This window comes from Amblyraja radiata, chromosome 2 (genome assembly GCF_010909765.2).
Source record: "Amblyraja radiata isolate CabotCenter1 chromosome 2, sAmbRad1.1.pri, whole genome shotgun sequence".
Lineage (NCBI taxonomy): Eukaryota > Metazoa > Chordata > Chondrichthyes > Rajiformes > Rajidae > Amblyraja > Amblyraja radiata.
The window spans coordinates 32,919,141-32,931,346 of record NC_045957.1 but is presented as its reverse complement, the minus strand read 5'-3'; the positions used below and the strand labels follow the sequence as shown (position 1 = coordinate 32,931,346).

Here is a 12,206-nt window from a genome sequence, read left to right as displayed (position 1 = left end):
ACGACGATAAGACACAAAATGCTGGAGTAACTCAGCGGGTCAGGCAGCATCTCTGGAGAAAAGGAACGGGAGACATTTCTTCAGACTGAATCAGGGGAGAGGGAGACAGAGATATTGAAGGGTAAGGTATGAAAAGGACAGATAATGATAAGGAAAATGTAGAATGATTCAGAGTTGGTCGAGGGGAAGGTGACAAGGAGGCATATAATCAGTATGATTTATCAGAAGGACAGTAAAACTAGTCGGAGAACTAGGGAGGGGGGGGGGGGGCGAAGAGAGAGACGAAGTTAGAGAAATCAATATATGAAGGAGGGTCTCGACCTGAATAGTCACCCGTCCCCTTCTCTCCTGAGATGCTGCCCGTCCCTTGTTACTCCATCCTTTTGTGTCTTGTCTTCAGTGCTGATGGCGCTGGGTGACTGCGAGCAGCCGGGCCGGGCCGGGCACTGTGATTGAGGAGCGGGGAGGGAGGCTGGACGCTGCTCGGCGGCTGAAGGGCGGTGCCAAGTAGCGGTGACGAACAGGCGGGGAGGGAGGGAGAGGAGAGGGCGGAGTGAAGCTGCTCGGCTTTGGAGCCGCCGCTGCTGCTGCTGCTCACACCGCGGGCAGCTGGAGAGCGCTGCTTCCCTTCACCCATCTCCTCCCCTTCACCCATCCACACATCTTCTCCCTTCCATCTTCGCCCAGAAATGGATTGCTAGTCTAAAGTGCAATGGATGAAGAATGATGGAAACCATTTATTCCATCCTCCTGCTCCTGCCGGCTCTCCACTCCCCGGCGATAGCGAGAGCGGACAAGAAATTCGGTAAGTTTGTTTGATAGCTTGTGGTGTTTTTTTTAATAAATAATAAGCAACCCGCCCTGAACTGCTTATCAGGTGAGGATCTTAAACGATGCGGATTCATCAGGTTGCGTATCCAGGGCTCTGAACCTGCGACAGGCTGCAAAATAAAAGATAAACCCGACGAAGGGATCCTTTCCACAAACCTGCGATGCATTTGCGCGGATAAAGGGTTAGGATTTATCATGTGTGCGTAGCAGGTACATTGGGTCTGTCTGTCGCGAAGGGCGTGAAGCACTGGTTACCATCGGCGATAGCACTGGTTAAACCGCGTTAACTTTCATATCGACACAGTGACCCACAAATAAACAATTCCTACCGATTATGTCAGTTACTTCGTGGTGTGTTTAAAAAAAAAATAAACACCCCGTTGACCTGTGCAGGCGGAATTAATTGGTTGTGGTTATTGATCTTACGTTGCCGGTCCGCTGGGATAAATCAGCTGGTCAGTAGGAGCCAGAAGTAAATCTCTCGGCCGCTCCATTCCTTCCATCCATTCCACTTTCCCTCGCATCCCGATACATTTAGTCGTTTCTAAGTCATTAAACTCGGCTCTGAGCGAGGAAATGTTTCATCGTGTGATAGCAGGGACGGGGTGGGCCGATTGGCCCATTTCTGTGTTGAATAACTTCATAGGTACACAAAAATGCTGGAGAAACTCAGCGGGTGCAGCAGCATCTATGGAGCGAAGGAAATAGGCAACGTTTCGGGCCGAAACCCTTCTTCATGTCTGAATAACTTCATGTCCATCTCGAAGTCAAACCTCGGACTATGAAACTTTACACGCCTTTCTTCTTTCAGGCGATGAATGGTCTCGACCCGAAATGTCGTCTGCCCATTTCCCTCCAGCACGCTGTCCGAGTTCATTCCGGTCGCTAGTTTTTGGCCGATATTCCTCGTATCTCTGTTTACCTTACCAATGCTTTTAGCACATGAGCCTTCAGTTTAAATGAATTAAATCTACAAATAATTCCATATGCTCTTGCCAAACCCTTACATCATTCCATTGTGAACATTTAGTATTGCATTGCAGCTGCTTTGTAATAAATGCAATTGCTTTCCTAATTGTGTGCTGCAGTTGCATGTTAATTTCATGTTATCTGTGTACAAGGACATCAGGCTTCATCTGGATACCCAACACTTTTATCACTATTCTGCTGCCAATTTTTCCAATCAAAGTTGATAACCTTTCTTTGCACCATTTGTCATGGGCTTGCAAATTGAATTCACATATTACATGTTAGTTCGCCAGTATGTGACTTTGCACGGATGTTTGTTTGTGCCTCCAGTTCCCACCGGCTCCATGACCAGTTTGACTGAGGGGATCAGATGTAACATTTCAAAGTTTGGGAGGTAGATTAAGTATAATATCACCCATTACGATGGAAAAGAGAGAGCTATTGTGTATCTATAGTGAGATAATTATAAATGGTGAGAGACTGGATAATGCAGACACCAGACACTGCAAATGCTGAAAGGTTAAGCGCCAAAACAAGTCCTGGAGGAACTTAGCAGGCTGGGCAGCATCTAAGGAGAGACGGCATTTCGGTTTCGGTCCCTTCTTTAGATTCAGAGATTGGATAATGTTTTATGTGCAGAGGTACTTGAGCATCTTTGTACCCAAGTCATTGAAGGCCAACGTGCAGGTGCATCAGGCAATTGGGAAGGCAAGCAATATCATGGCATTTTTTTGCAAAAGGACTGGAACACAAGAGTGTATTTATCGATCAATTTTGGTCTCATTCTTAAAGACTGGATATACTTCATTTAGAGAGAATGCAACAGATACTAGTTCCTAAGATGGCAGATCTATTTTATGAGGTGAAAGTGAGCAGGGGTGGGTCTTCATTCTCCAGAGTTTATTGGAATGATAGGTGATCCCATTGAAACATACAAAATTCTTAAAGGAGTGGATGATGATGTTCCCCAGCTGAAGAGTCTGAGATTAGCAGACATCGCCCCAAAGCAAGAGGCAACTAATCTAGGACTGAGATGAGCAAAATGTGCTCAGTGTCTTTGGAATTCTCTACATCAGAAGGCTGCGGAGGCAAGGACATTGATTATAATCAGAATAGGGTTCAACACATTTCTGGACATTTACGGAATCAAGGGATATGGGGAATGTGAAGGAAAGTAGTGTTGGGGTAGAAGATCAGCCCAGATTGTGTCCAATGGTTGAGGGGGCCAAATGGCCTCCTGCTGCTGCTGCTGCTGCTGCTGCTGCTATTCCCATGCTCTCATTGCCAGTTTGCACCCCCTCCACAACCTGCTTTCGAACCTCCCTTTGCATCATAAGCAAAACGGGGGAATAGCAAATGCTGTCACGCCACCTGTGATTGTAGCTGAGGTCCAAGCACTGATCGTTGTGCTAAACCACTGATAACAGGTGGCTGAGCTGAATCTGATCAGTCTGTTCACCCTCGCTGTTTTTAGTCTTTCATTTGTTACGCCCAGTCTCTTGAGCCTTTACTTTGTGTAATAGTGTCTCAAATACCTTATCAAATGCTTTTGAAAATCACATGGCACATGCTGGCTTCTCCTTATGTCCTGCATTAGTCACAAATGCAATTTACATAGGTTGGGTAACTATGGCAGAATTACTTTAGCTTGTGTGTACTTAATTGTAACACATCACAAGGATGAATGGAAGGAATGTTTGACCATGTTCCTCTTTTTATGATTTTCTACGCACTTTAATTGCTTATGTAACCATAGTGAATAAGATAAATGCATGGCCTTTCGCCCTGCACCCTATTAAAAATCCCAGCCCTCTGGGGGTTGGAGAGGAATAACACCAATATGATTGCAGCTTGTTCTAACTGGAAAGTACTAAGGACAATGTGTTCAGTTTCACGAGCAGTTTGGCAAGTCAGCATGCAGATGTGGATGAATATTTATTTGAAATACTAATTTGTTTCACGGTAATGAGTGAATAAACAAATCTGAACTCCAGTGGAGAGGTGGACTTGAGCTGAGAGGTTGGAGGGAGAGATGTGGTGGACAAGATTAGCAACAGCAATTTCTAGGGAACAACTGAATCTTGGTGTTATAGTTAAAGCTTGAAATGAGTGGAAGGTTTTTAGAACAGGCAAGTGCATTTTTCATTAATGAAGTTTTTTCAAAGAAAGGCTTATCAGCACAACTAAATGCAAACACAAAATCTTATTTTCATGTTGTAGATGCTCAAAAAATATTTTGTTAACCCTGAGGGTGCTTGTACATCATTAAAAAGAATATATCTAATTATCCTATAGTTTTTTTTAAAACTCATTTTTACAATTATTAAACCAAACCAAATTCAGAATTTAGTAGAATGCGCCTAATAAACAGGATATTATTATGTCGGTAACAATTTGAAATGCTAATTTGCTTCATGGTAATGACTGAATAAACTCCATTGGAGAGGTGGATTTGAGCTGTGAGGTTAGAGGGAAAGATGCATAGGTTCAAGATGAAGGGAAAATGATTTAATAGGAATCTGAGGGGTAACCTTTTCACACAAAGGGTGGTGGATGTATGGAACAAGCTGCCAGAGGAGGTAGTTGAGGCTGGGACTATCCCAATGTTTAAGAAACAGTTAGACATGTACATGGATAGGACGGGTTTGGAGGGATATGGACCAAACATGGCCAAGTGGGACTAGTGTAGCTGGGACATGTTGGCCAATGTGGGCGAGTTGGGCCGAAGGGCCTGTTTCCACACTGTATCACTCTATGCACAAATACTAGTTACTAGATGTTGTGCCTTTATTCAAGAAGGGCCGCTTATCGATAACAATATTATTACTAATAATAACAATAAAAATAATAACGGCTGGTGGCGCGACCGATGTTGCAGCGGCCCCTGCAGCCTGTCTGTCTTTTTTTTTTTGTCCAGTTAAATGTAGTTGTTGTGTTCTTTTATACTGTTTTTGGCTGTGTATATTTGGGGGGGGGGGGGGGAACTTTTATAATCTCTTCTCTGCACGGGAGACCCGACCTTTTTCCTATCGGGTCTCCATTGTCGTTGGGGTCTAGTACCGTGGAGCAGCCTCCAACCGGAATGACCTGGGGGCTCCAGTCGTGGAGCCTACGGAGCTGCGGACTACTCACCATCGTGGGGCTGGCCGGCCTCGGAGCGTGGGGAGCAGTGGTGGCTGCGGCCCGACTCCGGAGCTCGGAGGCTCCAGCCGCAGGTCCGGTGGACAGGAACATCGTGAGCTCGCGGGTGCCTGGTGGGAGACCGTTTTTTGGAGCTCCCGCAAAGCAACTTCCGCCCATGTCACGGAGTTGGAACGGCCCAGAGTGGGGCCTTACATCGCCCGGCGCGGCTTTAACGGTCGCGGGACATGCCAACGCCCGCCGGGGTCTCCCACATTGAGACATTAAGACCTGGAGTGGGACCGCACATCGCCCGGCGCAGCCTTAACAGCCGTGGGACTTACCGTCGCCCGCCTGGAGCTTTAACATCGGGAGAAAAATGGAACACGGGAGAGAAAAGACTTTGCCTTCCATCACAGTGAGGAGGAGATTCACTGTGATGAAGATTTTGTGTGAATTGAATTGTTTAAGTGTCTTGTAGAAATAGTTTCTGTTTGTATGGCTGTAGAAACAGAGTTTCGTTTGAGCCTCATTTGAGGTTCCAATGACAATGAATAAATATTGTATTGTAACAGCAATAGTAGTAAACAGGATATTGTCATATTCAAATATCAGGAGAACTTGAATTAAAATGAAAAGGGGGAAATAGCAGTCTCTCTCTCTCTCTCTCGCTCGAGAAAAGACGTTTATTTTTTGGAGCGAATCAATGCTGCTTCTGAAGGAATCAAGCTGTTGTTTTGTCCCAAAAAAAAGAGAAAATGCTGAAAATCTTCAGTGGGTCCAGCTGTTTTTATGAAGCAATAAACCCTGTTAATGCTTCAGGTAGCGCTTCTGAACAGTGTGAGCCTTGTGACTTCATCTCTCCAGGGCTTTGGCCAGGTAGCCAGTCCTTCCCTGTCCCATGCATTGTAAGAGCATCGCTTGTTGCATAATTTCTACCGATGGTCTCTAATGGAATTACCACCAGTTTCTTGATGCTTTTTAATAAGTTAAGCGGTAATCCTCCTGCATGACTGACACTTCCGCTTTTAAGGATTAACCCATTCCGAACAAGTAAACTACACTGAATGAGTTAATCATGTCTGTTAGACAATAGGTGCAGGAGTAGGCCATTCGGCACTTTGAGCCAGCACCACCATTCAATGTGATCATGGCTGATTATCCAGAACAGTACCCCGTTCCTGCCTTCTCACCATATCCCAGTATACTACCTATGTTGTATATTGCCACACATTATGTAATATTTCCTGCTTTACATCTGATTGTCAGTAAACAATCTAACCCTCAACTTGGATTATCAAGGTTAACATCATCAGTATTGAAGCCTGCATAGTATTCGGGCTGCTTCATTGGGCAGGCCATAGTGTTTACATGCAAAACACCAGGCTTGCAAAACAGATGCTAAATTCTGTGTTGTGTCACAGGTAGTGATTACCAGGCGGAGGAAAAGATTCAAACATAGACAGACAGCTGCCTTGGAAATAAAAACTGCAATACCCCACTGATTGATGTGAATCCCAGCCTGTCACTGCCCAGGAAGGAGAAGGAACATTAGATGAACCTCAAGTCCATGTATAGAGAAGAAGTGTCAGTTTTTATTGGTAGGGTGGCAGTGGAGAGAATTAGCAGCTTCATATTCCTTGGTTCACTTCTCAGATGACCCGAGCTACGCCCAGAACAGAGATATAATCATGATAAATGTGTACTGGCACCTCTACTTTCTTAGAAGTTTAAAGCGATTCAGCATGTCACCAAATACTTCTACAGACGCACTGTAGAAACTACCCTGACAGGTTGCACCATGGTCTGGTGTGGCAATTTCCACAGGAATGCGAGGCTGCAGTGAGTGGTGGACTCAACCCGGTACATTGTGGGGACAGTCATTTCCACCTTTGAAAGAAGGAGGTGCAGAAGCCTGAAGTCACACACCACCAGGTTCAGGAACATCTACCATCAGGTTCTTGAACTGACCTGCACAATCCTAATTCTACCTCAACAATGGAACATTGGGAACGACCTCTTGCACTGCCATGGACTTGTTTTCCTACAAATTCAATTAAACTCAATTCAATTCAATTCAACTTTAATGTCATTGCACAAATACTGAGTATGGGTACAACGAAATGCAGTTTTGCGTCAGTCCGTAGTAGTGCAATATAGAAATTTAAAAAAAAAGAGGATACAGAATAATAAAAAATACAGAATAATTAAACAATGGGGACGGAGGGACCGGAGGAATCTATCGGCGGGACTCCGAGTTCAGCAATGCGATGGTATGATTGTAGAAGCTGTTCCTCATCCTACTGGTACGAGACCTGAGGCTCCTGTACCGCCTCCCTGATGGGAGGAGGGCAAACAGTCCATGGTTGGGGTGGGAGGGGTCTTTAATGATCTTCCCAGCCCGTTTCAGACACTGTTTTCGGTGGAGGGCATCCATGGCAGGGAGCGGGGCACCGATGATGTGCTGCGCGGTTTTCACCACCCGTTGTAGTGCCTTCCTGTCCGCAACAGTGCAGCTGCTGTACCATACCGTGAAGCAGGCGGTCAGGATGCTCTCGATGGTACACCGGTAGAAGTTGGTCAGGATCTGGGGGGACAGGTGGGCTTTCTTGAGCCTCCTCAGGAAGTAAAGGCGCTGCTGAAATTTTCAGTTATAATAGATTGAAGCATTCTGAAACAAATATGAAACATCTTACTTGGATGACCTGAAATTAAAGCATATAATGTCTTGTTTTGCAGTCTTTTTCTTCAGCTGTTTTGCATAATTCACGTTTTGTGCGTTGTTTGAGCCAATGGGCTTATGATGCTGCCACAATCAAGATTTTCATTGAACCTGTGACTTACTGCACGTGAATATGACAGTGAACTTGGCTCGAGAAGCCCTGTGCAAGAAGACAGGAGGGCAAAACATCTCTTATGGTTGTCTCTTCCGGACCTCCTGTCCTATCTGTGACAGAGGCTCATCACTCGCTGTGGAACCCACAGAACTGGAACGGCAGCAAAAACATCTCCTTCGATACCAAGAGACTACCAGAGATCAAGTAGAAAAAGTCTGCAATGCCAGAGCAGATGTACCCATATGGTGCAAGTTATGGTTTATATAAGAATCTAAACATTAGAGCAGTCTTTCCTCTCACTCTTGTAGCTTGAGGCAGGTACACCGTACTATAACAACATCAAAAATGACATTTGGTCAGGTACATGGAAAGGAAATGTTTTTAGGTATATGAATCAAATGTGGACAGGTGGGGCTTGCATTAATGGGGCATTCCGGCATGGACATGTTGGGCCGAAGGACACGTGTGCGTGCGTCTGTGTCTGTGTCTGTCTGTCCCTGGAGTTAAGATTAGTGATCCAAATTTTAACACCTTCAGTTCAGTGTACCCTCTCAAATTAACAAAGAGATAATTTTTTACATTTTGAGATTTAAAAAATCAAGTCTACAATTTAACCCATCAGATAAAGCATAAAAAGAAGTTTAAATTGACACCTAATTCACTTTCATATCTTCAGTATTAAAAAAGTTATGGCCATTTTCATACTCAGAAATTAGCATCTCGTTCCCTATTGCTTTTCCATTGACTTAACACAAAAGCTGTGATCGAGGACAGTCAAAAGCCCATAACTTTCTTAAAAATTAAGAGAACTGAATGAAATTTTCAGTTATAATAGATTGAAGCATTCTGAAACAAATATGAAACAATCTTATTTGGATGACCTGAAATTAAAGCATATAATTAGTTAGTTACCCAATTGTAGTTAATTACAAAATTCAATTACTAGATCTAAACATCTATCCATTTCTTAAGAAAAGGTTAACATTTTTAAAAAGCCTAAGTGTCCAAATAACATTCACACAAGAATTCACAATATAACATGATTTTTAAATCTCATTGTCATGAATTTATAGGCCAAATGGAAGGAATTTAATGTTTAATTCCTGTAAATTAATGGGCATTTAAATCATCTTGCGAGTGGGATTTTGTGGAACGCGCTGGTTTCGAACGTTGCGGTTGCAGTGAATTTAAACCCCGTATTGGCAGGAAAAATACTGCCGGTTCGTATATTTACATAATGACATTTTCGCAACTTGAAATTTTGATTAAAGGCATCCTAAGAAGCAAGTTTATATGAATAAATAAACGGCATACCTTGCCTTGTCCCCTACGTGAGATCCATCCCATTGTCGGCGTTGACGGCATTTGAAGATGATTTTAATTTTACTCCACCAATTAAATTATCCAGCGCTAATTTTAATAAACTTAATAAAACGGCAGTTGAAGCGATTTTTCTTTAGCAACTAAATAGACTGACAGAGATCGATTTGAATAGGCTGCAGAAAAATCGCATTTTATACCCGCCCCCCTCTCAAAGGCGCCAAAGTCGCGCACACGGGCAGCGACAGAACTGCAGCGCCGCTGAAGGTAAGTTTTGTAACATACCTACATAGAGTCATACAGCACAGAAACAGGCCCTTTGGCAAAACTTGGTAATGCTGACCAAGATGCCCCATCTGTCCTGGTCTCACATGTCTGTGTTTGGCCCATATCCCTGTATGGTATAGAAAGAAGATAGATACAAAAAGCTGGCGTAATGCAGCGGGACAGGCAGCATCTCTGGAGAAAAGGAATGGGTGGCATTTCTGGTCGAGACCCTTCTTCAAACTAGTTAGGGATAAGGGAAATGAGAGATATAGAAGATGACGTGGAGAGAAAAAGAACAATGAATGAAAGATATGCAAAAAAGTAATGATGATAATGGAAACGGGCCATTGTTAGCTGTTTGTTGGGTGAAAACGAGAAGCTGGTGCGACTTGGGTGGGGGAGGGATAGAGAGAGAGAGAGAGAGAGAGAGAGGGAGAGGGAATGCCGGGGCTACCTGAAGTGAGCAAAATCAATATTCATACCACTGGGCTGTAAGCTGCCCAAGTGAAATATGAGGTAGTTCCTCCAATTTGTTTCATTCTGACAATGGAGGAGACTTAGGACAGAAAGGTCAGTGTGGGAATGGGAAGGAGAATTAAAGCAACCGGGAGATCAGGTAGGTTCAGGATAGAAAGAAGTTGTTCCGTACTGCAAAGAATGTTGAAGTGCTGGTATTGTCCTTAATATGGAATGTCACTGCCCTATTAATGCTGACACTTGACTTGCTGTCACTTTCACTGGGGTCTCCTATCCGACGCATGTTCAGGTGACGGGGTCTATCTGAGGTTCTGTAATGAAGAGTTGACACCGGCATACCAGTTTGGGTCCAGATTCTTGACCAGGAGCCAAGAATGTTTAATTGGGATATGTACTGATAACGGGAAAATGAAATTCTGTGTTGCAGCAGCATAATAGGCCTATAAACACAATGCACATCGATAATATATACTCGAAAATCAATACATTAATAACCACAATACTAGTGCAAAGGTCCTTCACACAACCAAGGACAGTTAGTAGAAGTTCATAGTTATGGGTAGTGTTTTGTGTTGATGGTTGGTGGGAATACTCCATTATTGGGTTGGTATCCATTGACATGCATACATTGCAAACTGGTTTTCTGTCAATGGAGCTAGATGGGCTCTTTAAAAAAAAAAAAGTGCTGGGCAATATTTCAATAGACCTCCATATTAATGAATCCTAACCCAATACCAGGTCTGTTTGGCATTGATTTATTCTAAGTTATGCAAGTAATCCTTTACTGAGCTCTAACACTACTGTTTTATTCCATAGATCACGGCTTCTTTGCCCCCAGTTAGCAACCATCTCTGCTGGGTTTCCACTTTTCTACATGACATATGAGACTATTGTGACCCATATAGTGAGTGCTCACTCATAACAATCCCATTGCCCTACTTGTTTTTCCTGTAGCCTTTATATTAGACTCTAGGGAAGGCCAGAATAAAGACCCATGTTTTAACATGGCGCCTGTCCAGTCATGAATAAGGTTAGGAATCACTCCTTTGTTCTAAAGAAACTGAGATCTTGAAGTCTATATACATATAACTCAAATATTATTTTATGCTTTCTGATTATATAGAGGAAGGTCATTTAGTCTATGACTCTCAGCCCCATTCCCCCACTTAATTCTCCTCTTGCCCAGTCATCTTGCATGCTCATTATCTCCCCTTTGATTATCCTCTCACCCATCTACATTCTTGGGGCAATTTATGCAAATTCTACAAGGACAGCACCAGAGATCAGGATTGACCCTGGGTTACTGAAATTAATGCAATTGTTGCTTGAGGCAGTGCCTGGTGAGATTAGGATTGCTAAAATGTCTGATCGATAGCGAGCGACAGAAACTAAGGGTTTTGGTGTTGTTGAGAAGTAAATCAGCTGCGTTCTAACTGCAGTGCTGAATGGACTTCTCTGTCCCTAAATGAACTTTTTAAAAATTGTTCTCACTTGTTTATGGTTATGTTTTGGCATCCATCTGTTTCCTTTTGGAGTTGCCCATCTCTCCATGTTTGCTGCAATGATGCATTTCTCATTCAACTTTCCTCTTTATCCTCATCTGGATTGTAAATATTCATTTTATAAGGTTTGCGGCACAGAAATGAATTTTAATAAATTGCAAATCAGCCCAATTGCTGAATCTTTTCCAGTGCATTTTAAGTACTCCTTAAGGTCAAAATGATTGAATGTAATAGACCCGGCTACCCAGATCTTGTCATTCAAAGGTCAGTATTAATGTGTCTTGCATGCATGATTACAGAGGCTGACAGTGAGTAATCCTTTTACTGAATGTGTTATTGGATATTATAAACTTATTGACGAGGGTAAAATGAATGACTTCGAGATTTCCAAGAGCGTCTTTCTTTTCTGTGCATTGATGACTAACTCACAGTGCTCATTGACCACTTTAGTGGGAAGGTGAGTAAGTGGGGGGCAAGGGAGAAGGGAATTTGTCAACAGCGAGTGTACCAATTCCAATTCTTTCCAATTACCAATTCTTTCCTTTCAGTTCATTTTTTTTCACGGCCTTATTATTAGTTTAGTTGAAAATGCTTTTGTCATTGTTGAAGCCACTTGAAAAATAACCCAGCAGTCGTTCATTTGTTCAGACGTGATGCAATTTCATGATGGTTGCTGGCATCACATTTTATTGTGATTTTGTTTTTTTTTACTCATTGTCAAGAATGGCACTTATTGTCTTTGGGAAGACAGGGCTGCGCTGTTAACAGCCAACTGAATAATCCTACCACAACCAAAGTAGTGCTGAACTACTATCTACCTCTTTGGTGACCCTCGATCAGACTTGCTGGCTTTACCTTGCATTGCACGTTAATCCCTTTTCAT

The 12,206-nt window shown here is 43.2% G+C and overlaps 1 protein-coding gene across 2 annotated transcripts in view; it reads left to right on the top strand.

The window, feature by feature from the left end:
* The first annotated feature begins 538 nt into the window (after positions 1–538).
* Positions 539–12,206, top strand: part of ptprn2 (protein tyrosine phosphatase receptor type N2) — a 761,696-nt gene continuing 750,028 nt past the window's right edge. The window contains exon 1 of one of the 2 annotated variants that reach the window (XM_033044535.1): positions 539–805. In XM_033044535.1, coding sequence (XP_032900426.1) covers positions 724–805 — 82 coding nt within the window. In that variant the 5' untranslated portion in view covers positions 539–723. The remainder of the gene's footprint in view (positions 806–12,206) is intronic. The other variant, XM_033044525.1, reaches the window with a different exon arrangement.